The 26,811-nt window shown below is 52.8% G+C and overlaps 9 protein-coding genes across 9 annotated transcripts; 5 read left to right on the top strand and 4 right to left on the bottom strand.

Moving 5' to 3' along the window:
- Positions 1-585: 585 nt before the first annotated feature.
- On the bottom strand, positions 586-4,644 carry J4E85_007596 (uncharacterized protein; the record flags this gene model as incomplete). The annotated part of the gene is made up of 3 exons (XM_051471828.1): positions 586-3,402; positions 3,772-4,092; positions 4,159-4,644. 3 exons carry the CDS (start codon positions 4,642-4,644, stop codon positions 586-588), a joined length of 3,624 nt encoding a protein of 1,207 aa, XP_051324025.1.
- Positions 4,645-6,229: 1,585 nt separating this feature from the next.
- Positions 6,230-7,954, top strand: J4E85_007595 (uncharacterized protein; the record flags this gene model as incomplete). The annotated part of the gene is made up of 7 exons (XM_051471827.1): positions 6,230-6,408; positions 6,458-6,719; positions 6,768-6,861; positions 6,914-7,039; positions 7,094-7,351; positions 7,399-7,579; positions 7,636-7,954. 7 exons carry the CDS (start codon positions 6,230-6,232, stop codon positions 7,952-7,954), a joined length of 1,419 nt encoding a protein of 472 aa, XP_051324024.1.
- A 678-nt stretch (positions 7,955-8,632) lies between these two features.
- On the top strand, positions 8,633-10,248 carry J4E85_007594 (uncharacterized protein; the record flags this gene model as incomplete). The annotated part of the gene is made up of 4 exons (XM_051471826.1): positions 8,633-8,900; positions 8,964-9,253; positions 9,332-9,905; positions 9,971-10,248. 4 exons carry the CDS (start codon positions 8,633-8,635, stop codon positions 10,246-10,248), a joined length of 1,410 nt encoding a protein of 469 aa, XP_051324023.1.
- Positions 10,249-10,398: 150 nt separating this feature from the next.
- J4E85_007593 (uncharacterized protein) lies at positions 10,399-12,753 on the bottom strand (the record flags this gene model as incomplete). The annotated part of the gene is made up of 5 exons (XM_051471825.1): positions 10,399-11,371; positions 11,440-11,610; positions 11,674-12,311; positions 12,366-12,451; positions 12,519-12,753. 5 exons carry the CDS (start codon positions 12,751-12,753, stop codon positions 10,399-10,401), a joined length of 2,103 nt encoding a protein of 700 aa, XP_051324022.1.
- Positions 12,754-13,417: 664 nt separating this feature from the next.
- Positions 13,418-14,146, bottom strand: J4E85_007592 (uncharacterized protein; the record flags this gene model as incomplete). The annotated part of the gene is made up of 1 exon (XM_051471824.1): positions 13,418-14,146. One exon carries the CDS (start codon positions 14,144-14,146, stop codon positions 13,418-13,420), a length of 729 nt encoding a protein of 242 aa, XP_051324021.1.
- Positions 14,147-14,687: 541 nt separating this feature from the next.
- Positions 14,688-16,485, top strand: J4E85_007591 (uncharacterized protein; the record flags this gene model as incomplete). Its single annotated transcript, XM_051471823.1, has 6 exons — positions 14,688-14,849; positions 14,905-14,986; positions 15,037-15,397; positions 15,452-15,758; positions 15,811-16,042; positions 16,094-16,485. The coding sequence occupies 6 exons, from the start codon at positions 14,688-14,690 to the stop codon at positions 16,483-16,485; spliced, it is 1,536 nt and encodes a 511-aa protein (XP_051324020.1).
- Positions 16,486-17,078: 593 nt separating this feature from the next.
- On the bottom strand, positions 17,079-18,213 carry J4E85_007590 (uncharacterized protein; the record flags this gene model as incomplete). The annotated part of the gene is made up of 2 exons (XM_051471822.1): positions 17,079-18,032; positions 18,097-18,213. The coding sequence occupies 2 exons, from the start codon at positions 18,211-18,213 to the stop codon at positions 17,079-17,081; spliced, it is 1,071 nt and encodes a 356-aa protein (XP_051324019.1).
- A 567-nt stretch (positions 18,214-18,780) lies between these two features.
- On the top strand, positions 18,781-20,232 carry J4E85_007589 (uncharacterized protein; the record flags this gene model as incomplete). The annotated part of the gene is made up of 1 exon (XM_051471821.1): positions 18,781-20,232. The coding sequence occupies one exon, from the start codon at positions 18,781-18,783 to the stop codon at positions 20,230-20,232; it is 1,452 nt and encodes a 483-aa protein (XP_051324018.1).
- Positions 20,233-25,675: 5,443 nt separating this feature from the next.
- J4E85_007588 (uncharacterized protein) lies at positions 25,676-26,122 on the top strand (the record flags this gene model as incomplete). Its single annotated transcript, XM_051471820.1, has 1 exon — positions 25,676-26,122. The coding sequence occupies one exon, from the start codon at positions 25,676-25,678 to the stop codon at positions 26,120-26,122; it is 447 nt and encodes a 148-aa protein (XP_051324017.1).
- Between the last annotated feature and the right edge of the window lie 689 nt (positions 26,123-26,811).

Here is a 26,811-nt window from a genome sequence, read left to right as displayed (position 1 = left end):
GACTCATACTTTCTACGCATCAACACCCTTTCGCTTGCGCCCTCGCATATATTTGCCGAAGCCTAAGCTGTTTGGCTCCTAGTGCTGCGTCGCTCTCCACGTTTTCGGGCACCCCGCCTTCTCGGCCGCCAAATGGACCCTGGAGGCTTTCCAGCCTCGAGCTGAGAGCGCCACGTTTTGGCATCGCGCAACAAACACGCACGCTATGAGGCTCTCGTCTCATGTCTTATGCGCGAAGTCATGTGCGCACATTGCAGAAGGGGCTGAGCTACTGCGAAAGCGATCGCACCTCGCTTCTGTCATCTTGATGTGGAAGCGCGTCGTTTTTCGTTACTTCTTTGGTCATTCAGGCTTCGGATACGACAGGCGAAGGACTTGTTTGCGGCTGCAAGAGCGAGTATCGCCCGTAGTGGGCTCAGTGGTACTTACCAGGTACTTTCGGATGCAGCCGAGTATGGGACGACTGATATGCAAAGACTCATGCCATACGAGTAGTCGAAGATATCTAGATGTACAGCTTTCATTCGGTATGAATGTATTCAATTGATCTACTGGTTGTGATAAAGACCCTTCCTTTGAACACATTTACCTCCTTCTCGCTGTAGCATAAGCTCCAAAGTCTTTGTTGTTCTTCATTTCCCAGCGTACCTTCCAGGCAAACAACAACAACGCAACCAGAGCTACAAAAAACAGAAGGTAGCAAAGTCCAAGGAGTACATACTTGCATATCGGTAATCCCATCGGTGAAGTGAACACACAGATCAAGATCTGGGACAGCGCTGGCCACAGAATAACGACGCGGTAGTAGATGCGTAGCGGTAGCCACGTACTACCGACCATAGCCAAATGAAGGGGGTTGAGACTGTGCATGAGGTTCTGAGCCCCAATAGAGTAGTAGCGATCCTTTCTAAACTCCTCGCTGAAGAATATACGAGCCACCGCGCGCATATGACAGGCGATGGGCGACTCGTCCCTGTCTTCCGGGGACTCGAAAACGACGCGCACCATCTCCCCTGTGATCTTGGCTTCCAGGCCTCGCAGCATGCGACGAGCGATCTCAGGCGTAACGTCCTCTGGGTGTGCGTTCTGAAGCAGAGCTTCGAAGACGGTCAGCTTCTTTGAGTCGCAGACGTTCATACAATCGTCGTAAAACCCAACGTTGGAGTCGTTGACCAGAGTCCTTAATTTCTTAAAGAACTTGATCTTGTCCACTAGTGGTACGGGCATTGCGGCAATGTAGTGAAAGATGGTGGTCCATTCGGTCCATGTCTCGGGGTTTCTGGACGTGGCGTGGACGATGAGATCGGGTCCAGAAGGGGAGGGGACGCGAGAATCGAAACCTGAGTCTGCGAGATGTAACGCGAGCGACCACATGTAATCGAAGTGCAAGGCCCCATTTCCGTAGACTTGTCCAAAACAAAGGCTTTCTAATGCTGTTTTGGACATCTGCGGTAACTCGTCAAAAACCCAGGCTGGGTTCGCTCCTGCCTTCAGAAGAATATCAGCCATGTTGGGGTTCGGAAACTTGCCCGGAGACCAGCCTGCATAGTGTAGCAGCGGGCGACCGGGCTTTTCAATAAGATTGGGTTGTTTTCGGAGCGCTTTCGAGACAAATGCGCACATGTTGTTGCTCACTGCGAATGCCAGGAATGTAGTTTTCCAGGCTGGAGGGTGTTTCAGCTTTAAACCCGGCCAGTAAGCTTTCCCTTTGGTCGACTTTGAGAGGCATCGATCAAGAACGTGGATAAGGTCGTAGGATTTCGTTCCATCCATGAAGTCCAACTCCGGGGCGTACCTCATCATGATTTCTGTTGGTTCCAGGGTCCATCTAGACTCCTCCAGCAGGGTGTCGCTCAGCTGGACATAGGCGATTGCAATCGAAATGTGGTACATAGCGCCAGCTGCCATGAATCCATCCTGTGGTTGGGAAAGTCTATCGCTTATCTTCGAAAACAGATCTGTGTCCGATGTTGTCAAAAATTCCCTCACTGTCTGATGAAGGAACTGAACGGTCCAAATCGGAGCGTCTGGCATGAGCATTGAGTTATGCACAACCCAGTGATACGCATCGATATAGGCGTCACCGTTGGTCAAGACGGCAGTCTCGTCACGCACGCCTGATATCACGTCTGCGATCACTTGATCTCTCAAAGCGATCCTGGCTCTTTCCTGTGAAGCGTCATCTTCTCCGGGCTCGTTCGTAGGTTTGGCAACAACCGACTTCCTCAATGCTTCCCACATCTCAAGGGCTTCCATGCGTCCTTCTGGCATAACGACTTGTACCAATCCTCCCGTTGCGTCTCTTATGCGCTGCTCCAATCTAGGGCCACTCCTACTCATATCCAATATCGGACGGGGCTCAATTGCATAACCGTCTTCGGTAAAGGTTTGATATGGAATCACCTCGAGAAGGACACCGATATCCATTACACTCACCGGTTTGTCCGCCGCCAGGAGCGTCCTGAAGATGGCGTCCGTCTCTCCGCGAGTCTCTACCGGTATGTTGTCGAGTGTGGATAAGTAAAGTTCAGCCATTTGTGTGTTTGTCTGATCCATGTTCAATAGTCGCGCTCGTACGTTCCCCAAGTATTCGCTTCGTGATAGGCTGACATGCACGCTGTCGACGACCAAGCGAACCCAAAGAAACACACCCATTGCCTGATCAATAATGAACCTGCAGATCTCCTGCAGCTGATCGCAGAATTCCGAATCTCCAGCCATGTCTCGTACGCGCCGATGGGATTCCAATCGGCTGTGGACATAATGGTATATGTCCCCCTTGGTCCAATCCTGCACGCGCAAGCCAGGTCGACCCTTCAATCGGACATCGAATGCGCTCTCCGGACGGCTGGTGGCGCATACCTTGAAGGTACCAAATCCTTGGTCGGCCTCACCTGATACCAGGAACTCCAAGAAGTCGGCCATGTATTCCCAATTTTTCTCATCGTTGTCACTCTCGTCCAGGGCGTCTATGAAAAGACAAATGCGAAATGTGACTATTTTCTGCGACTTGCATAGAAGCAGAATCTTCTCAAGCTCTTCTAGAGAGAAGGACCTTGGTTGGCCATGGGAAGCGACCAACGGTTCGATGATGGAATGAAGGGCGGGGTGGAAACATAAGAGTTTGTACACGATTGCGCCGACGACTGCTTTCCAGGATCTGTTCTCTTCCTCAATCTCGCGCGTTAAGAAAACTGTTGCATGAGACCAACCGAATGTCTCTAGGGTTCTGGCGACGTCGCCCGACTCGCAAAGGTACTTCATCACAGTAGACTTCCCGGAGCCTGGCACACCCTGGATCCAAAATATGCCTTCTTCAACGGCAAGCCAATTCATTAGGCCGGGTCCTTGCAGGTCCGGTTGTAGGAGCCATGAGAGCGTGCGATCATGGGCTTCGTCAATCTGATTGGTTTTCAACGTCAAAGCATCGGAAAAGTGTTTGAACAAAGACTCATTTCCTATCGTGGATTGATTAGCCAGCGTGCTGGAAATCGAAGGCGTGAACCTTCTGCTGGACGATCGCCGTACTTTCCCGCAGTGCCTCGTACACTCTGTTCATATGCCTGCTTATCTGAGGTTTCACCACTTGCTCATAATTGACCCAAGTCGGACCCGTCCTACTGTACTTGCACATGTCCATGTGATTGGCATTAACGGGTAGGCGCCGTTCTCTTGCGTGTCCAATTTCTGAAGAGTCCGGGTCTACAATCTGTAATCGAGGTACTGTCAGGGATTCAAGCTTCTCCAAAAGTTCGTTCTCAGGTCTCGTACCTTTTCATCAAAGCCGTTGAAGCCTTTGTACCCCTTGGATTCCTGGAAAGACGTGACATGGAGCAGTTTCTGATTGTCTAATTGTCGTCTAAAGTCATCTCTTAGTATTTGCAGCATTGCGTCATTTGGCCTGAGCAAGTCGAGATCGACGTTACTCGTCGAAAAGCCCATCGCTTTGGCAAAACGGGAGATGATCTTGCCCGTGCTGACCCAGAGACTCCCGCGATGAGGAGTTCCGAAGAACAAGATGCCCACCGTGGATGCTAGTATGTCTTCGTGGTCTTTGGCTCCATCCTCAGCTAAGGCAGATAGCCTCAAGGCCTATATTGAGTAAATGTTAGCTGAATGAACACTTTGAGATGATGATGTGACCCATGGAAGTCTTACCGATTTGACGACTAAACCACCGAGAGAGTGCGCAACGAAAATGATGGGGCGACCTCGCACTTTCTCACGCTGCGTTACAAGCCGTTCGAGCAGGTCTCGTCCACGGTCGAGGATGTTGTCGGAATTAGCTGGGCCAGCGAAAAAGTGGCTGACGGAAGAATCGTAGCCATAGGTGAAAATGCGCGCTTTTGGGAAATCCTCGAGCAAGAAGTCTCGCGGCCAAAAGGTGCCTGGCGGTGGAGGAGCTCCGGGCAAATCAGCCGCGGGCTCCGTAGCAGTTGCTTTTACGGACCGTCGGAAAAAGGAACCCTTGGAAGGCGGTTTGGCAGGTGTTTGGTTGCTAGTACCCTCCGAGAACGTCCACGTGCTCTCCGGGTGACCTTGGAGGCCATGTACAAAAACAATGTCGAATTCTCGGACAGCATCGCCTTGAGTGAGCTCGGTGAGGCCATAGATGGAGATTGTCACGGGTGCTGGACCGTTCATTGTAGGAGTGGTAGTGCTCGCCATGTCGTCAGCCCATTTATGGCACACTTCTAAGAAGCGATCTCTGAGTAGATGTGTAATGAAGAATTGAGTCTTTTAGTAGGGTTTGGAGAACAAAGGAAGTAAGCAATGATGGGGTTATAAGCATTTCCTCCGTGAAGGTTTCATCATGCTGGCTAAATTCGGGTGCGGCTGAGGTCTTTAGTTGGAGAGGCTGGATTCAGCCACGAAACACTTTTGCGATGCTACAACCTCTCGAACCACAGCTGGAGACATAGTGTGGACGCCAAAGGCGCAATCGACTGCAGCCTATAACCTCGTGAGCGCCACGACATTGTACGCTAATTGCGCCTGCAAGCTGCAGCCGAAATCTTTGGTCTGTTATTGTATATTCGTGGTTTACAACTCGCAGTGATACATGTTACAGGCAGGCGCGATGTGGGGTCAAAATGGTACGATGAATTTGATTCTAAGATGCAAGACCAAATATGAAGGACGCGATTGATGTTGAAGAAGACGTGAGGGGCTTATCACCGGAGCGGGGAAGGAGCGGCTCGGGTGAGCCATCGCGGCCTGAGCTGCTGTGATTGGTCTGGAGATGCAAGTAGCTGCTCTACTTCCAATTAGGCGTCCACCACAGGATGTATGCTTTTCCTTGAAGAACCCGTTCTAGACGAAAGCGTAGCTGCAGCATCCATGGAAGCAAAGAGTCGTACTCCGGAGTAGTGCACAGTCGACACAGCCTAATCCAGACGCGTGACATCATGCAGCTGTTCGAATTGATCGACATTATCATATTCAAACTCGCCATTACTTCCACGTCTTGGACATACGACCATAGAATCATGAAGACTGGTCCTCCCTCGTGATCCGTCAGAAGATGCGGTGCCGTTCCGAGGTACTACTATTGTTTTCGGAAACGCATCTCTGTCACTTTGGCACCCCAGCACTATAGCCACGAATGACTGTTAACGGCCATTTGCACTCCTGAGGATTGTCGCTTAGATGTGCGCATGTTCGCGGTCGTGGGTTAGGAACTTGAATGCCTCCCGTTCCCGCCCATCGGAAGAAAGGGCTGTATGTACAGTAATACCAGTGGCTTGATTGGTGCGCGTGTTGATAGACAAGTGGAGATATCTCCACACCCCGCAACTCCAACACCGGCGCTTCTCGTCACTCCCGACAACGCTTATACTGCGCGCAGCTCTTTTCCGGCCTTCTTCTGAAGACATCGGCTAGCTTTCTTAGAGCTCACAAGCACCGTTGTAACGTTCGGACTCGTGCCTGGCATCTACATGCTAATGGCAATTGCTGTAAAGGCCCAGGGCAACTTGAGAAGAACGCGATAGCCAAGCACGGCTAACACCCCATGCTCATCCATGCTCGATAAGCACGTACTCTACGAGTCGCCCGTATAACACCATGTCTAATCAGTCGGGCTACAGACCGGGCCGGTGCAATGCTTATCTGGAGCAAACATGGGGCCTCATCTCCCAATCACCTTGCCGGCCGGTATTTCCTAGCACTCGAGAGCCCGACATAAAATAAACGCGTATCATGAACAGTGTTCAGTAAAAGTTCTGTGATGGATTACTCGCAGACTAAAGACACCAAAGACGCCAAAGTGAAGGACACGGAGCATGACGGTGGGGAGGACATCGCGGTCGGATCGCAGGAAGAAGTTACCGATTACGACTTCCTGCGATCTTGGAAATGGTCGACTTTGTACCGGAGCGTGCTGTTCCAGATGGTGATGTTCGGAGCGTAAGTAACCCTCTCAGAGACTACAATGCGGATGCTAAACGTGAATAAGGCTTTCGTTGGTTGGCCCAGCCATGGGTGATGCTATATCCAATCTGGGAGGAGGCGGACTGTCTACACCATGGCTAGCGAATCTTGCGAATTCGTTGAGTTACGCCATGAGCTTCATCAGTACTATCTTCGGAGGCCCCATCATCAACAGGATAGGCATCAAATGGGCGTGCTTCATTGCGGCTCTTACAATGCCACTCCAGGGATCTGCGTACTATGTGAACGCTAGATATGGCGTCGACTGGTACCTCCTAGCATCCAATGTACGATCATCACTCATTCATACAAAGGAAACATACTGATGGGGCCAGGTTATCAACGGTCTAGCGGGTGGGCTTCTTTACGTCAGTGAAACGACAGCCATGTTATGCTACCCAAGGCCAGAAGAGAAGGGGTTATACCTTGGTAAGCATCTGCGTGCGACTTGAAGTATGATCATTTCACTAACCTCTGACAGGCATCTGGTCGGCTATGCGAAGCTCCGGAAGCTTGATCGGTGGCGCGATAAACTTTTCCACGAACTCAGACAGAGCCTCTGCTGGAGGCATTGCATGGGCGACATATCTGGTCTTTGTTGGGTTCGGTACGTGACGGATACCGCGTCTGCTCTGAGTGCACAGTTATTGACCAATAGCAGAATGCACTGGAGTTCTTTGGGCACTGTCATTGTCCCCCACACCACGAGTGCGTCGTCGCGATGGCAGCAAAGTCCCCATGTCGGGAAGGGTCACTTGGACGCAAGAATTCGTTGCTCTGTGGAGGTATCTACAAAGCAGCAAGGTCTGGCTGATCTTTCTGCCCTCATTCTATTCTTTCTTCTACGGAGGGACGATGGGTACCTACCTCTCGCTACACTTCTCGGTCCGCGCACGCGCTCTTTCGTCTTTTCTTCTCCGTAAGTATGGAATCTGAGAGCCGCCGACTACATGCTGACCAGTACAGCTGCCATCACCATTCCGTCGGTTGTCATATTCGGCAAGCTTCTAGACAGCCAGCGGTGGGCCCAACGGCCCAAGGCATGGGTTGCATTCTCGCTGTGGATTCTGCCACAAACCGGTTGTTTCATCTGGGTCGCTTTTGAGTACCACTACCTCGGCAATAAAACGGCGCTTGATTACGGATCGTGAGTTATCTTACAGAGACAGGCCCCAGTGCGACTGAGACTGACTTCAACGATAGAGAAACTGGCAGATGGGCAAGGGCATACGTGCCATACCTTATCATCTTCGTGAGCGGCTACTGGACGCAATTGACACTATACTGGATTCTCGGCACATTCTCCAACGATATGGGCGATTCTTCACGCGTGGCAGGCTTGTTTCGCGCGTTTGAGACGGCGGGCCAGGCAGTTTCCTATGGTCTGAGCTCTGCGAGTGGCATCGCTCCTGTGGTCCCGATCTATGTGAACTGTGGTTTGCTAGTTCTTACTGTGCCTAGTATGGTCATGTTGATCACTAGGATGCCCAGGAGGCCGTTGAGTAACGTCACCACCGAATGAAGTGTCGTGCGTGATGGCTCTCAACAGAAAGATTGCAGGTGCGTGGGACGCGGGCTGGAATTGGGAAAGCGTCGTCAGGGTCGAGCCGTGGATAGCAATCATCAAGTCATTCAGAACATCTATCATGATATAGGTTGTGTCACTGTAAATTGTATTTTGCTAATCGAACTGTTTCCTATGCCTGTTCGCATTACACCTTCTCTACCATGCGAGCTGTCATTGCTGATGGATATTGACCAGTAGAATTGCTCGATCATCTCGCATCTAATGCAGCATTGTTGGTGAAAGGCAAGACCGGAGGGCCTTTCCAACACTCCAAATGCTACTACTGGTAAACACAGCCTCTAGACCGGATTATGCGGCTCTGAACGGGTGTTTGCTTGCTGCGCGGCAAAGTCAACTGGGTCCTTATCAGTGACCGGACCGGCGACCGGCCCGGTCGCAATTGCATAACGATCACCGCCTTGCGCAGCCGCTTGGAGCCAAAGACAACATTCTGCGCTTACGCATCCTATCTGTCTGACTAAAGTACGCAAGTTCACGGGCTGGGTACAGTAGAAGCGAACCTGCCTTGTGAATGACTAAGCGTGAGTACCTACATAGCCCACCTTGCACTTAGGACAATCCCGTAGAACTACCACCAATACGTGCATGTGATTCACATCCTACACCTTCAACATGTCTTTTCCTGGTACCAGCGCCAAACCCTTCCCGGTGGCGGATGCTGTCCCCTCCTATTGGAGAAAACAAGTTGGGCCCATCGACAACCATCGCAGTACTGAGCATCTTCCCACGCAGGTCGATGTTGTAATCGTTGGCGCGGGGTATGCTGGGGCATCGATCGTGCATCACATAGTCGAAGAGTGTGTGCGTCGCGACCGCCCCATTCCATCGATACTTATCCTTGAGGCACGCGAGGCTTGCTCTGGCGCTACTGGACGTAACGGTACATACCATCTGCCCTTGAGATCCAAATTCAATCTTGCACGTACTAAGACTGAGAATCTAGGCGGTCATTTGAAACCAGACCCTTTGTCACGAGCCGCCAGCGTACTAGATACGCATGGGAAAGCGGTCGCGGAGCACGTGGCTACCTTCGAGGCCCGCCAGGTCGACGCAATCAAAGAACTTGTTCGGCGGGAGAACTGTGACTGCGACTTCGAAGAGACCAGGGTCACAGATGTCTGCTTTTACGAAGCCGGTCGCGATAAGATCAAAGTTGACATCGCGAAAATCACTAAAGCAGATATATCAACTGCGAAAGGGATAAAGTTTACTTCAGGCAGAGAAGCAGAAGAGGTATGTAGTGTTCGAAGATGAACATCTTGATGTGATTCGTTGTATTGTCTCTTTGGAGAGGTCTGACTGAGGTCATAGGTTTCCGGCGTATGGGGTGCAAAGTCTTGTCATACATATAGTGCCGCTCGCCTGTGGCCCTACCGACTTGTGGCGCACTTGCTAGAGAAAGCGGTATCTATGGGTGTCAACTTGCAAACACATACCTCAGTAACATCCGTCTCGGCAGCCGAAGGAGGTACACAAGATCATCATTGGGTCGTGAATACACCGCGCGGCTCCGTCAAGAGCAGCAATGTCGTGTATGCTACGAACGGTTACACGTCTGCTCTCGTACCGGAGATGAAGGACAAGGTCGTCCCAGTGAGAGGCATAGTAGCGCGCTTGGCGGGCGAGAATGCACCAAGAATGACTGATAGCTATATGATGCGGTTTTCCGACTATGAGTACGACTACATGATTCCTCGACCGGACGGTAGTATCATCGTCGGGGGCGGAAGACGCGACTACTACAAAGACCTGGACGAATGGTTTGATGTATCCGATGACAGCAGACTGATGGATGGCGCGCGGCATTACTTTGACGGTTACATGCAACGGCATTTCCGCGGGTGGGAGAACAGCGGTGCACACACCGAAGAGCTCTGGACCGGTAGTAAGTGTCATGTCTGCACCAGCGCCCACGATGTTCCAGAACTGACTCATCTTCTTCCGTGTTAGTTATGGGCTATTCCAACGACGGGTTCCCGTATGTTGGGCCAGTTTGCGGAAAACCCGGCCAGTATATGTGCGCAGGGTTCAGCGGGCACGGTATGCCGCAGATCTTCTTCTGTGCAAAAGCCATTGCTTCCATGGTCATCACGGGTGACGCAGAGAATGTGGATCTTCCCGTGCCGTACCGCATCACCAGGAGTAGATGGTACCAGCAGAAAGAACATGTGTCTCTCAAGATGTGGCAACAGATAGCGGAAAGCCAGCCTGCTCAAGCACGGTTGTGACCATGAGATAAGACGAGTTGGGACCTGAATTGTCCACTCTTGCAATGCGATGAATCATCCACTGACTTTTACGCGCACTCTGTTGGCGAAAAGAGTTGAATTGATGCGCTTCATCGCTCATACATTGGCGATTCTAGCCTGTGCAGAACGTCACTTCGGTAACCATGAAAGGCTCTCAAAGAACTCCCTCTCTGCGTTACCATGGTCACCAAAGTCTGAGGTGAAGAACGCCTCGCTTCCATCCGAGTTAAGTAGATCGAAATCGAACGGATAGCCATCAAGGGGTACATAGCTTGGCATGGTATCCACTGTTGCATCGGTTCTGTTAGGTGTTATCCTTGGGCCCTGCGCCGTTGCTGCCTGTACATTTGCATGTCCGGATGCTGGAGGCCCAAAACGAGGGACTGTGGACTTTTCTGCTTTCTTGTACCAGTTAAGAAGACCGTTGTAGCCCTCTTCAGCTGCATCATTTGCTTCCGTGACCGCAGGTTGACTGGGTAATGGATTGAAAACGTGAAGTCGATGCAGCGCCGCTTCCAGTGTCTCTAGGAGCGACACTTCTGAACGCGCGGAATCGCCCGCCGAAGCCATCTCTCTGATCGCCTGAAGACCTACTTGTAGGGTGTTTGCGAACTCGTTCGTCCGGTAACATATGCTATAGGCGATCAAGACCAGCAGGGACGCGCGGCAGGAACTGTATTCGGCATATGACGACTTTGCAAGGCCCATATCGCCCGTCTGCATGATTTGACATGTGCTGATAACTTCCTTCGCGGCCGCAACGCAGTCCTGGACCAAGAAGTCCCACTGTGAGTGGGACTCGGATGCTTTCCTCTGGCGTACTTCTGGGGAAGCGGCATTGGCGTCCGTGGAATGTGCATTGGTCCGCGCGTGACGGTGCGCGAGGATGAAGGGTCGTCCGATAAACATGTGCAAGAGGCAGCACTCTAGTCGAGAATGGATCAATGCGCGAGCTTTTGGTAATTCTGCTTCGTGGTTTGCGGGTGGCGATAATACACCCCCGCGAGGAGGCGACCAGGGCCCTCGCAGATCCGCCTTCATGCGCTTGATACGGTCCAAAATCACCCCGACTTCAGCGTTCGCACATGTTCGGAGACGCGATCTAGCAAGACATAGTCAGTTTGTTGTCTTCTGTTTCCGTGTATAGAGGAAGTCTTGGTCTAGACTTACATTTCGTGGTGGAATGCTTCAGCCTGCCTAGTGAGCTCGATTGATTCCAGGAGACCTTGAGGATCGAAACGGTCATCATCCATAAGGTGTGCTTCAGATCTCTGAGGCAGATCTGCATCGATATCGGATCGCACTATGGATATTGGGCGGCCGTGGTATATACCAATTTTTCTAGTAGGTCAGATTTGTGAGCAAGAGGACGAGGTGTTATCGGAGAGTCAAGAACCAACAAACCTTTCCATGCAGTACACTGTCCACCAAATGCGGCGCCTGATTTCTTTAGTTCTCGTGTCGAGGACGTTGCGCGAGACCTTTCGGTGCAACCCGTTCTGTATGGCTACCTTGATAGCCAAGTTTAAATAGATGTAACTCAGCCCAGATGCATCAATGGGTAGGGTATATAGGCCGAGAAGCAAAAGTGCCTGGACGCTGAGCAGCGAGCCAGCGTGGATAACTTCCGAAAGAAGCTTTGCTACTTGACGGTAAAAGCCGGATCCAATCTCGAGCTCCCAACTACTCTGAACTTCGGAGTCCGTTGCAACACCCGCGTTGTGAGCCTTGTGGCGATCGGGCGATTCTAAATGGACGTATTGGGTTCCAACTGCCAGCACCATCAGTACTACACATATTGCAGTAACATCTTTGGAGCGTAGTGAGATGGGGTTGGTGTATATGATGTCTAGGATGTCGTCAAACCAGCGTCGGTCTACATAGTAGTAGACGCTGGTGGCATGATTGAAGAAGACATTAGTCAAGAAAGTGGCGACCGGACGGGGTGGCACAGCAGCAAGGACGTCCGAGATGGAAGTCGATGCTGGATCTGCCTCGCCGACGCGAATGAAGTCTGGTACCCGCGTCACGTTTTCTAAATTCTGACAGATATGGTGAGCAAACAGGAATAGACCAGGCTAGCTAACAGTACGTACCTGCACATTGGCTTTGGCCATAAGCTCGTCTATATTGCGTTTGATGTGCATGGAAAAGTTCCAATGAGAGAACTCTCCTGAGTAATCTGCACAGCGACGAACACTCTTGTTAGTGTGCCTGTGGAATTACGAGGGGGTTTACGAAGCACATACGGACCGTAGTGCCGTCTACGCGGTCAATGGTACAATCCTCGTCTCCAATATCAGGGCTGTCAGACACTTGGGCATTCGCCGACAGCTCGATAGACTCGGGTACGATCGCGTTCTGGTCGCGTGGTGGGGTGGGCGAAGACAGGGAATCGCACGTGCGTTGTAGAGAGACGATGTCCAGGGCGAGATTGGGAAAATGGTGTTTGATTATGAATTCCATGCATCGCATGCGGTCCATCAGCTCATTGGGCGAGGCGGGAAGGCCCGGTCCTCGCTTGTCCACTGCAGCAGGTGCAACATTGTATCTACACGGTCGGCGCAGATGGCGGCAGCGTCTACACGGCGTTCCATCCTCACATTTCTCTTTGAGACGGCGACACTCATCACACCTATGCGATGCTTGTCAGCCAAGACTCTACCTCGCGTTCTTCGGCGAGACAGTGGTGGGTCTTACGCGCGAACTGCTCGTTGTCGCTCTTCTGCCGCTAGATGACGCTTCTTGGTGGGCCTTGGGGGCTCGACGTCCATAGCTCGAACTGGACAAACAAGACTAAGTATGAGCTGAAGAGATTGAGTTGGCGGGAGGGTTTTGAGCATACGTCGTGAGTTCACAGCTGTCAACGACGCCCACCCACGGAAGCGCGAGCGATAAGACAGCTGAATGACGCGCCATGCAGCGACGTTGAAGCCGTCCAACCTCCTGCAGGAACGCTCCGCACGAAGCTTGTCCGTTATCGGTTAGTAGTAAGCCCGGCTTATCACAGACGGCGATACCCGCATCCTCACAAAAGATAATGGCGAACCTCGGGCAAAATGCTGGAAGCGGGGAAAGAGCTGGTGGAAATGAACATTCTTTACTAATGTCGGTACGGGCTCGAATAGACGCAGTAGTAGTACTAATGTCATTGAGACTTCTCTACAATCTGCTTCGCCATCTCCATGAGACCTCCAGCCACCACCTCCAATTTCACATCACTAAAAACGTCGAGACAAGCTTCCTTCTCGTACACCGAGCTCCATGCTCCACGAAAACCAACTTTTGTGGCCGCTGCGACATCCCACATGTGCGCCGCAGCGAACCATTTCACATCGTCTCCTCCAAATCGAGTCCATACAGACTCATAGGCGCGGAGAGCGGGTTTAGCCACGCCTAAGTTGTCGCAACTGACGAAATTCTCCAGCGGCATGTCTACACCGGCGCGCTCGAAGTAGCCTCTGACTCGTTGGACATCCCCGGTGGTGAAACACCAGACGGTAAAGCCGTTGTCGCGCAGCAACTGGAACGTCTCCCGACAGCCAGGTCGCAGCTGTAAAGCGGAATAGCCTTCGATGCACTGTTCCCGCTCCTCTTCAGTGGCTACAGCCCGAGGATCGGAGACGCCACAAAGGCAAAGGGTACGGTAGAATAGTCCTCGGAGAATATCCTTGTAAGGCTTGTAGCTTTCGGAGATGGACAAGAATGTGAATTCCAGCTCAGCAGCTGTCTGCCAGGTGTACCCGAAGTGTTGCGCGGTTATGTGGTGCTCGCGAAGTTTTGCACCCAAGACTGAGTCTATGCGTTCGTAGTAGGCGTCGAACGATACGCAGGTGCCGACGACGTCGAACACGACGTGCTTGAGAGGCTGTGTCATTTTGACTGTCGGTGTGGTGTGTGATGACCAAAATCGAGGAGCTCGACAGCGACCTCGGGATTGATGCTAGATATGTCGGCTTGGCATAACGAGTAAAAGACACGTGGAGAACAGGCCCCTACATGGTGCCCATTATTCTCATGTCTTGCTACACTGAGTACCGGTATCAGTGGCTAGTAGAAGGCCGGCCCGGTCGAGGTGACTGCCGCAGCGCTCGGACCAGGTAGTTATCGATCGCGACCGGATCGCGACCGGTTCGCTTACCCGGTTCTCCAGGGCTGCCACTGACACACAGGTACCTAGGTACGATAACGATGAGCAACGTTTCATCAGATTCCGGACCGGTGTCATTGTCTCTAGAGCTCGAACTTTCTAGATCGAAGTTGTAAGCTCGATGACCGGGCTAATTACGGTACCCGGTCGATTTGCGAAATAGCGGTGATGGAGCACAGGTATGAAAGCGTGTACTATGTGGCTTGCCTTGCGAAACATGCTCTCTGCCCGGCTGTAGAAAGTAGTCTGTCATTCTCAATTCCTCAACATGGTTTTACCAACTGCCAACCCCACCAAATCCTATTGGATCGAGGCTGCGAAGTCGCCGTTGCGCAACTTCCGCTCCAGCGAGGCGTTGCCAGAGGAGACCGATGTGGCAATAATCGGCGGTGGCTACGCCGGCGCATCGACAGCTTACTGGATCAACAAAGTTTGTGACCACAACACAATGAATTGTCCGCTCATTAAGTCTAACGTATAATTAGTACACGGAGAATGCTTCCAGGCAGCCTCATGTGACTCTCCTAGAAGCTCGTGACATTTGCGGAGGTGCCACCGGACGCAATGGTGATGGCATTTGCATCTTGCCCCTTGGACAAATACCTAACAACAAACAGGAGGACAATTGAGGCCGCATGCTTATTCTCGCTATGCGAAATGGTCGAAACGGTTTGGCTCCCAGGGTGCCATGGAGCTTATCGAACATGAGATGGCTCATTTGCCGGCATTTAAGAATCTGACTGAGGAAGAAAACATCGCGGAAGAGGTCTGTCTCAAGTTCGGAGAAACGTTCGATGCTGCCATGACCGATGAGGCCTGGACGAGGCTCAAGGGCGCACTTGACGCCATGCGGAGGGATCATGGTGACGATAACGAGATTGTCAAAGTATGCAGAGTGATCGAAGACGCACGGGAGGCGGAGGAGTTTACGCAGATGAAGGGTGCTCTGGCTGCAGTGGTGCATCCTGCAGGGCAAATGTCGGTTCTTCTCGATCGTACTACTCCCACGCAAGCCTACTGACATCGTCCCAGATGGCCATACAAATTGGTGCACGCGCTTTTGCGCATCGTTCTGCAGAAAGGCAATCTCAATCTGCAAGCTCATACTCCAGTCACGGATGTTTCAGCGCGAGACGCCGAGGGTTGGATCACAGTCAAGACTGAGCGCGGAACCATCCGTGCCAAAACCGTCGTCCACACGACAAACAGATGGGCTTCTCATCTTCTCCCTGAGTTCACTAAGCTTATACTGCCCGACAGAGGGGCTATTGCCGCGATTAAAGCGCCCCCGGGATTCATAAAGCACACTGGTGCCCAGCATTGGGACTCAATGGTCAACGTAAGGCTTACAGATGCTCTCTTCACAATCGATGGCCCGCTGACGACGACAGAATTATCATCTCCAGCTACCTCCACCCTACAACACCATCATCATTGGAGGAGCAAGGCAACTTCTTGTCCACAAGCCAGGAGATTGCTTTCCCAACGATAAAGAAGATCAGCAGATTGCCGGAGCCGCTGCATTCTACGAATCTTGGGGTGCCTCAGACGTCGCAGGCTCGCCGGATGAAGTTCCCGCGGGACTCAGCAAGGAAGTCAACGAAGGCGGATGCTGGACTGGAAGTAAGATGTGTCATACCAGTGAACTTGAAGTACATTCGGCTGACTGAATAGTGCAAACCGAATCTGCAGACGCGTTTCCGTTTGTTGGTACGGTGCCACAGCGGCCGGGTCACTTTATTGCCGCCGGATTCGCGGGACACGGTATGCCTCGTGTGTTGGGTTCAGCTGCTCACATCACGCCTCTTGTTCTGGAGTCGCTTGGTTTCGAATACAGCCAGCCCCTCATTGCCGCTTCATTCCCTCCACTGCCTCAACCGTTCCGCACCACCGCTGAACGGATTGAGAGACTCCAGGATACGAGCCTCAGTGCGCTCGCTGAGGAGTACAGGCAGAGATGTGGGGAGAGTGCGCAGAAGCCATTTTGCAATACTGCGAGGGTCATGACTGTTCTTGGGATTCCTCCTTCATGGGATGATGGCCAGCAGGTCATGGCTCAGCTATGATGTGAATGTATGTAGTTTAGAGTGAAGATTCGCGTGTCGTACAACCTACTATATGTGCCAGTATATACTATCCTCTACACTTGCTTATCGTACACAGTGACTTGCCGGTGTTCTAGTGCAGGGTTGCCTTAATCCATGCGGGATAGGCATGATCGTGCACTGCTTGATTTCAACCAAGGCTATATTGTTCCAATTTTGTCAAACTTGCACATACGACCATAGGATCTTGTCACCAGCGCTTCCCGTTCGCTCAGCGGTACTTAAGCAAGATACCGGCCTATTAGTAGCTTCGTGGGTGACCAGAAGCGAATCCAGGCTGTTGTATGTTTTTGACCTTCTTTTTGCCCATCTTTTTTTGCCGGCTTACATGGACTGCGCTGACGAGTTCCTGCATCTCTGTTATTGACACTCTCGCGCTACTACTGTAATAGACGTGGTGAATGCTAATAGTTTTGATAAGACATTGCTATGACAGTGCTGTGTCACAGGTCTTCACCCTTCACCAAGCGCACGCGATAGCCGTTAAGGGGTCGCTTCTTTGCTCCTGGAATGGTCTCTTTTCTCCTCTTTTGTGCCCAGCAATAACCCAACTCTTATATACCCAGATAGTACTTTCCCCGCTCGTATGCATAGAAGCTGACGGCAGCCATTGGAACAACCTTGACATATCCAATCGTCAAACCCACGAAGAAACCTTTGTACCCCCTCTCCATGTATATCCTCCTCGTGACCTCAGGTATACTAAGCCGATGTCCATCGCCAACCACACCACCAACTTGCATGCGCCGCCGTATGACTTCGAGAGGATACGACACAGTTTGTGAAAAGAAGCCCGCGATTCCGCCACTTGTCAGCTCCGCCCAGTACCGCAGCTGCGCGGGTTTGTGACTCGTTGTGCTCGACTCTTCGCGTGAAGTGTTCGGTAACGTGGTATACGGAGCGAGTACGGGTATGCGCAAGAGATCGGACATGGAGTCGTGAGCGAGGAAGGAAGCGCCTGCGTAGGGTATCATGCCGAGTAGTGTAGGTGTGAAGCCGCGGAAGAAGTTGGAGAGGCCAGAGCGCGGGGTGACCTTTTCGACAACGTGTGTCGCGGTTGCGGTGATGGGGTTCTTCGGTTGTGATACACGTGGTGCTTGCTCGGCGTAGATCTTGCGCACGATGGTTGCGAGACTGCTACGGCCTTGCTCGCTGGTTTCGAAGGCAAGGCGCACCCGAATGACTTCTAGTGGATATGTGAGGAAGACGCTCATCATGCCTGCTAGACTCCCCGAGAGGAATCGTCGCGTAGGTGTTTCCTGCGCCTGGTTCTTTATTATGCGGCCGCGTATTTGCTCGTAGGCGAGGAATTTGATGCCCGCGTAGGGGAAGATGCGGAGGAGGGTTGCCGAGTGGCCTTTGAAGAGCCCGCGTACGCCGGTGCTGACGTAAATGTCGCGTATGGCAGTCGGGAAGCCGCTCCAGGAGCCGGCGTACTTTGCGAATTGGGGGTTGCGGGTTTGGAAGAGGATCTTGACGCGGTCGAGGGGGCCTACTACTGTCTTTGCCTATAAGTTGTCAGTATCTGGACTCCAGTAGTCTTCTCACACGTAGAGAAAATTCTTGACATACAGCACATCCAGCGAATCCTCCCGCCAGTCCACTCTTGATCAGGTATTCCATGCTATTCCTGTCCATCTTCTGCCTCTTCGGCTCCATATGTGCGCCTCCCTCCTTCTTTGCCGACATGGCGGCGTCATGGTCGGGTATTGTAGTGCCTGCGCTGGTTGTTTGCGCCGCAGTCGTGGTCATGATATTCGATTTGCTTCCGTCATAGCGGAGGAGATCCGTGGACATTCCAGAACAGACGTGCGTGGGGTTACCGCGACATGAATATCGTGTGTTTGTGTGTTTGCGCTTCCTTCCGTGTCGTCGTTTCGCGTGGCTATGACAGGACGCGTGTGCTGGAGGCGGGGCGTGGTCGCGTGTGTGTGGATTAGAAAGCAACGCCGTTGTGTGGTTTGGTGTTTGAGATGCCGCGATGACGTTTACCGAGGCTGATCTGCTGCTTTCGGCCGGTACTTCGCCCACACCATTCATCCGACGCTACCCTTCGGAAATGGTTTCCATGCAACACCACGACAACATCACGAGATCTCACATCAGATATTCTACGCGAAATGTGTTTATGATAGCACGCGATGAGTATTTGGCGCGTTGTCGTTGAGATTGCAAACGGGGAGCAGCGATGACGTAAGACTATAGAATTGGTAGGAACTTTCCATTACTCTTCTCTCTCTTCGATCATCTCTCATCATGGCTTCGTCAAATCCAATTATCTACCAGAATGCGGAGGTGGACGTCATATTGATCGACATACCGACGTCTATCGCAGCAGCACAAGGCGACCGCGAGGGAGTGCTACTCTCTACTACGCCTTTGGAAGCGCCCATCGAACCGAAGGAGGACTACCGACCCAAAGCGAAGAAACCTAGAGCGAACGAGAATCAAGCACAAAGCGCGGTGAACACGCAGCATGTCGGACACCGTAGTTCGCCCCATGCGACAGTGGCAGAAGCCTCCCAACACGACTTCCAGTCTCTGCATCTTGACGACCTGCGGTACAAAGTTCTGGCTGAACATGCACTCCGCCAAATTCGCGCACAGGTTACAGGGTCGTGGTGCACACAGCGCAAATTGATGCCCCAGGAACCATTCCGCGGGAAAGATGAAGCCATGGATGTTGATCAAAATTCCGAAAAAGACCTCGAATCTCGGATGAAGGAGTGGGCTTCATGGAGCGAGAGCAAGGAAGACGATACCGCATTCAATCTGCAACAGATGATGGCTTCTCTCGGCGCGACTTCCGAGGTCGCAGAACCGGCCACTGTGGCACCAAAGTGGATGATGTCGTACTGCCCTGCACGTGAGACTGCAAGTAGTACACAGGTCGCTGAAACGGTCTCGCCAGACGCACAAACCGAACCATGGACAGGCGCCTTCCACAACCCCAACCACCACTCCCTGTCGCTATCCATCGCCGAGAACACGTCGCAACCTCCTCAGCTGGGTCATGAGTATCGTTTCACAATACCACCTCGATCCACATTCTTCCTTAGCGATTCCACAGCGTCGGATGCCTTCCGTACCTCATTCCGTGAGCTTACAGACGAGTTTACCCTTCCACGACACTTCGACCTCGTACTGCTGGACCCACCATGGCCCAATCGTTCAGCCAAGCGGAAGGGCGCGTATGAACAAGTTGGCGGCATGCCGTACCTCAAGAAGATGCTGTTGAGCATGGATATCGACAGTTATCTGGAACACAATGCGCTGGTCGGCGTCTGGATCACGAACAAGGCAGCGCTGAGAGAGCATGTGCTCGGGCCCGGCGGTCTATTTGAAACTTGGAACGTGGGCTTGATCGAAGAGTGGATATGGATCAAGACAACAACCAAAGGCGAGCCGATGTTCGACATTGATAGCGCAATGCGCAAGCCCTATGAGATTCTACTGCTAGGTCGCGCAGCCCCGAACTCATGGACGACAATGACACACGCGCCAACAGTCAAGAGAAGAGTCATCGCTGCTGTGCCAGATATCCACTCACGCAAACCGTGTCTGAAGCAGTTACTCGAACCCTTTCTGCCGGATCCGACTGATTACAGCGCGCTTGAGGTCTTCTCTCGGTACCTTGTCAGTGGATGGACGTCTTGGGGTAACGAGGTACTGAAGTATAACTGGGATGGTTACTGGGCCCCGGCCTGAAGCACCGTGGCCTCTACGAACTATGGTTCCATACTGCTTGCACATGGCATCTGTGGTGGCAAGCAGTCATTGAGGGGTATGCGTGGGAATCTTTAGCTAGCTGGCCCGGACGACTATGATCCGTGTGAGTGTACGTTGTGCTAGAGCTCTGACCTTGTGGTTTCTGAAGAGAGCACGTCATGCATGTACTCAGTCAAAAGACGGGATAGTAATTGTAGTATAGTGTGATTAGAACGTAAACACACATCATCCGGGGAGCTACCCATCCGCGGATGTAGATCTGCATCACAGCGAGATCCGATTATCCGCCGTTGATATCTACAGCCAGTTGAACACACGTCTCAACACACACTCAAACACAGCCATATCCACAGATCAACTGGCATACTCGAAGCAGTAACTGCCGAGACCCTTTCCTTCCTTTTGCATCCCCACCATGACGCCATATCCCCACCAGCTTCTTCATACAGAAAATCCCATCTCAAGAAACCGGCTAAGAAGAGATCAGGGTCTTGACAAAACCCACTATATCTCCACCCCATACTGGAGAAATAGATGGATCAGGAGGCAAAAGTGTGTGGACCGTGGAGTCGCATACCCACAGCTCCACTCCACCACCACAACCCCAAATGCAACCCCACGTCCCCGAGATAATGACCTCGACTTCCTCGGAACGCGGAGTATTCTCGCTCTCCTCACCTGAAACAAAGACTATCCGTTCAGATGCCGAAGACACAGCAATAATCGCGGCACGCACAAACAGTCTCGAACGTGAGCCGAATTCACATGTCAAGCTCGGTGTGGCGTGGGGAAACCGCAAGCGCCCTCCCTTCGCCCTCGTGATGTGATGGTCCCGCGTGGGGTCCATTGGGGCAAAAACTAAAACAAGTGACATATGCACGACATCCAGACTAACTGGCATCACGCCTTATCGAGTAGACGAATGAGCGGAGGGGTGCTGCCGCGCTGTGAACTCTGTGCCGTGTGGAAGGAGAGTTAGGTAGTGCTGGGTGAAGCGCCTTTGTCGCTGCCTTTCACACTTGCACGGCGGGAGAGGGCGAAGAGGCAGAAATGGACCGCTCGGCGGATTTCATGTCTACTTTGTCGAGCAGGCTACAAACTTGCTTTACGCTGGAGGGCGTCGCCGATGAAGGACGTAGAAGAGCAAAGGTCCAGGGCGCTTGTAGGGCTCACCCATCTCATAGCCCTGCTTTCCCGCAAGTATGCTGTCCATCTGACAGGTGCATACCGACTCCGACTACGGAAGTCAAAGGATCGGCATACTTGCATTCAGGTGTCGCACTGCATGAAGCACAAGATGGAGGTGAGCGGTGTTGGGACGCGGTATCCAGGCGGTGAGTCACCGCTTTGAGGGTTTCCTTTGTCTACAAGCTTTATCTGGTGTTGTTGGGTAGTGTTGCGGTGGGCTGGAAGGACGCTGTGTAAGCCTTATGGTGTGCAAGTTGCTGGGGTTGTAAGGCTGAGTGGTGGATGGCCTGGCATGCTGAGTGGTGACTGCGTTTGTGAGAAAGTGGTGTCGCAGATGCTTACCCCTCCATCGTGGGATCTGCATTTGTGTAACGAACGCCTAACGTATGTCGCAAACGTTATCACAGATGGCGAAATAGATGTTGGTGGACTCAACTGTCGCACCATGAGTTCGACGATATGATCGTCGTTATCGTACACAGTCGCAGCTGCCAGATCGATGTAGGTGCGTGCCCTACTGCAGCGCCAACGCGACAAGTCACTCCCACAGATCCCGCTGCAATGAGATGTTTCTGAGTACGTATCAGTATTTCCACCGTCCGCGGGTCGACAATCCGACAAGTGATCTCGCACCATCTAGCATGTGCATCCCCGCGTCCACCCTCCATGCTGCAAGTAATTCTCCGCGCAACATCAGCCACCGGAATTTCTCCCCTCATCTCTAAACGGAAGAATTCCAACCGACAGCGACTAAAGACTGTGTACTCTACAACCACGGATGATCTCTGTTAGAAGCCACCTTACCTGCCTGTCGAATACCTAGTGACATGCAGCCTCGATGCAGGGCGATGGCTGATCGCAACGGCGGTCTAGGCTGCGAGATTCCCATGGTACATTTCATTCCTGCCAAACAGCCTACTGCCGGTTGCACTTCCCAAAGAGGAAAGTGCAAGGAGTCTGGTAGTGTTTGCAAGATGGCTCTGGACTGCTGGACTTGCGCGTTCGATAGCGAAGTAATAGTGCAAGGCCTGAAGTCTATATTTTCTTCGCTTAAACCGTTCGTACCGCTCAAACCGCGGCCGTATTAATTTCTTCACCATGGATCCACTCACCGCCACTGCACGGTATTGTTGCATGAGCTGAAGCGACAACACCTGCTCCACAGCCACAGCACCCGGCCGGTTTTCGCCAGCACCCATGAATCGTGGGTTTGCAGTCTCACGAAAACATGTCGGAGTTGCTTGTTTTGTTACTCCACTTCGGAACGCTGAGATTTTTACCCAGTTGAGTCGTCTTATCGTTCGGATCCACATCGGACCTTCCATGTAAGGGAATGACGGGCTTCTAGTCGAAGGCTGTAGCCGCACCATAAGCACGATGATGCTACCGGCCCACTCACGTGCAGTTTCACCGAGATGGAATTTGTTGACTTCGTACTGGCATGTGGATATCGCAGCAGAGACTTTTGGCGATGGATTCATGTTTGCAGGCCTGCAGGAAATAATAACGCCGTGGCCGACGTAGTGCGGCTCTGCTGCCCGACGACGTCATTTTTGAAGTTTGGTGATGGCATAGAGACTTGATGAAGGCAAGTGATACGGGGTTGGTATGGGGTCGAGGATGGGGTCAGCGGCACAGTTGCTTTGTCGGCCTTGGTTGTGGGACAAACGTCGTCATGAACAGGTGCTGTTTCATGGGTCGGCAGACCCTGCGTCGTGCTCGAGGTTTTGCAAACAGCCAGGTGGTGCCTTGCATGCGCACTTGCAAACAGGGGAACCCTCCTGGACGGTTAGTTGAAGTTTATTGACAACCTTCCGAGCTTGGTCGCCCGCCCGCATTCTGTGCAGCAATAGCTGGCGGGCTAGGAGTAGCGGGAACGTGGTCTGGACAGCTGGCCGACCTTCTGACCGAGTCGCCAGAGTGACCAAACTGTCAGCACGGCGAGAAAGTGACCGTGGTGTGAGGGTGAAATGGAACCTCGGCAAAGGCAATATGGGTGTTGCTCGACGCGAGGAGGCGTGCACGAGCCCTTTTGAACGGCGGCGCATGGAAGAATGGAAGAACCTTCCACACTAGGCGGACGGACTCTCACGATCCCCAGTTTCCTGAGCGAGCACAGACGCTTTTCTTCACCCGACCCCAGATTACCGGCAGAGTGTGCAGGCTGAACGGGTCGCGAAAACGTGGAGATGAAGCAGGGTGCTATATTGCTGTATCCAACCGAACGCAGACACAAACAATGTAACCGACAGCGCTGACCTTTGTGCTCCGTTTCCTTTATGGTGTTTGCGAATTTATAGGCACAAAGGGCTTATTTGGGGATACCGTTGCAGTAACGATGCGAACGAGAGGGTGTGCTCACTGCATGCGACGGACATTACAGATCTCTTCTCAGCCTCCCGCACACTGCAGGTCAGCCGTAAGCGTTGGAGTTTCCTCGCATTATCATGATCCAAATGCGTGCATCCAGGTCGCACAAAGTTACTGGACTTTGTTCGGGGGCAAGACGGATCCGCAGCGGCTGCAAGTATGACTCCTGCGAGGCGTCTCACAGCGCGATAATGGCGGTTGTGAAAGTGTACATTGTATGCCGGGCCGGCATGTACCTCGCTACATTAATTGGTGGCAATGCTACTTTGCTCCGCGCGTCGCAGAGTAACTGCCGGCTATGGAACGCTACTGGTGGTGAGGTTGTGAAGGGGACCCGCAGGCTAGAAATTGTCTCGGAGGGCTCGAGTGGGGAGGACCCTGAGATCGGCGCGATGCATGTGATGGCGACTAATGCACCCCATGAGCTTGACCGGGTAAACCTCGATGCGAAGGGAAGGACATGTTCCGAGGGTTCATTCTTCCTTTCTTTACAATTTGGGAAGCTTTGTGGAGTGGTTTCGTTTCGAAACGGCGAGGATCTGCTTGTGTGTGGCCGGCGCAGGGACGGGGGCAAACCAGGTGGCCACTTGCGACACCTGAATCAGGGCGTCAAACAGCCAGATGACTGTTTGGGCAGCATGCGCAAAAAACAATCGATATAATTCATTTCACAAGACGCACGGAGAAGCGGACAGCAACCCGGGGCAGGCGTTTGGGTTTCCTTTTGCGGATGTCAGAAGCCGCCGGATGAAAGCGTGGGGAGGGCAGCTAGGGTCTCCCTATGCCATCCCCGAGATGATCCTCTGACACTAAGCTTACTGCATCTGGGCATGCGATGAATCTTATCCTCGCGGAGACGGGCGTGGCGCGAATTGAGTCGTGGGGTGTGTAACCGCTGTCACTGTCACATCCCTTGTTCAGGTCTTTTTCTGGATGGCGTGCGTCGATGATTAAACAAGCCAGGTTTCTAGAGTATTGTCTAGGTGACGAGGCAGGTTTGGAGAGTTTAGCAGGCAGCAGACTCTGCCTGCTGGACGAGTCATCGTTGCATTTCGCATGTGCGCACGTCGATAGGGCCAGCGATAGACAAGCGCAGACAAGCGATGGCCAGGCGACAGGGCGAAGGATGGGCTGCCATGTCACGGTCTTCATGCCCCGACAGCCGGGATGGACTCACAGGCGCAGCGGAGCATACGGGGCTGACGGCTGCGGTAGCCAGAAATGGCAGCCTTTGTGAAGGGGCGGTCTGAGCTGCGTGGAAGCTCCGCCAACCACAGTGCACCCCCTCCAAAGAGCGGTCGCTCACCGACACATAACAAAAGGCAAATCATAAAGCGCCAAATAAAAGCGTTTCATGCGGACCGGAGCGAGGCGTGGAGAGTTGATTGTTTACGGCGGAGGATATATGGAACCCTCCCCACGGCCAGGCCTTCATCTGATCTTCATTCGAGACACACACACGCACACACGACCATTGCTTCTGCCTGACTCGAACGCCTGACCAGCGCAACCCCGTGGCTTTTATTTAATCGAGCCCCCCGAACGCCCACCCACCGTCGCATCGCTAGATCCAAGATCGCAAATCTCCCACATCGCTTTCCGAGACGCAGCCCGACGCTACCGGAGTAGCACCCGCAACCCTGTTTTTCCACCTGCCCCCAAACCCACATCGGCGTCATACATCATCAACCGCCCCTGCACCTCGGTCCAGTTGCCGCGACACTAGACTGACGAAAAAACCACGAAAACACACTGCAATCTCGTAGTGCCGAAAGTGCCCGCAAGTGTGTATATACAATAGCGACCCACCCCGTACGCTATACACATACCAATATTCACCCTCACCACCAACATCCTCACCACCATGCACTTCGAATCCTCTCCAGGCTCCTCACCATCCTCCTCGCCATCCAAGTCGATGCCTATTAGCATCTCGCCCAGGAACATGGCTTCACCAACATCGTCGCTGTACAGCAACTACTCTACCAGCTCTTCATCATCCCGCGGCTCAACATGTGCTTACCCATCATGGCCTACGGGCCCATCGCTGGACCACCGCAGCGCACCCTCATCCTACATCAGCGACGCAGACCTCTTTGGTGAGGACTTTGACGACGACTTTGCCTGCCCGTTCCTCGACAAGGCGCCCGCTCCACCGCGCCAGTACCCCATGGCGACAGCACTCCCCGTCTTGCCACCACTGTACGCGCCCAAGAAGCCCAAGAGCGAGCGCCGCCGCAGCAGTGGCAAGCAGCGTCGCACTTCCAAGCCCATGACTCCCATCTCCGAGTCACCAGAGCAGGTTGAATGAGCAAGCGTTGTCCGATAGCATTCGTGTTATTGTAAGTCTAAATCGCATGCATCGAATCGCGTCGCAGGACTAACGGCGTTATCAGAACTTATCTTGACAACATCGACGTCACCATTGTAGGCGCGCGCGTTGGCTCCCGTCAGCAGCGCGCTGGCATGGCTGAGTGAGTCACATGAGCTCGCAGTCAGTCAGTTGCCACAGTCAGCCTCACTCAGCATCCCTCACCGGGACCTGAGTTTGCCGCGTGTCGCGCCTCAGCCATCTGAACTGGCATGTGTTCTCGCATCTTACTTCAAACACCGCGACATGTTACAGGAGCTGGTGGATGCAACCTTCCCCTCTCCCACATGTCAGCCCCAGTCACACTGTTGCTTGCCAACGGTGTGAACGTGGACGCCCCCACCGTCGCTGTCCACCACACGACAGACGGCCCTGGGGTCGCGCACTCATCACTTGCATCGTCCAGCGTCGTTTGTGTGCGCAAACGTCTGGACCGCGTTCTCGCGCCGATCCTGGCGATCACGCAGAAAGAGGAGGAACTCCAAACACCTTTGGAGAGCGACAGAAGAATCGCATTGGAGGAGCGACATTGTGACGGATCTTCACATTTGCAGGTTCTGCGGCGTTTTTTGCCAGACCTGGCCTTTCTTTCTCTCGATACCCCCCGCTTCCGCAAATCGGAATGCGAA

The sequence above is a fragment of the Alternaria conjuncta genome (genome assembly GCF_024043145.1).
Source record: "Alternaria conjuncta strain BMP 0040 chromosome Unknown scaffold_11, whole genome shotgun sequence".
Taxonomy (NCBI): Eukaryota; Fungi; Ascomycota; class Dothideomycetes; order Pleosporales; family Pleosporaceae; genus Alternaria; species Alternaria conjuncta.
This window is presented reverse-complemented; position numbering and strand designations above follow the sequence as displayed.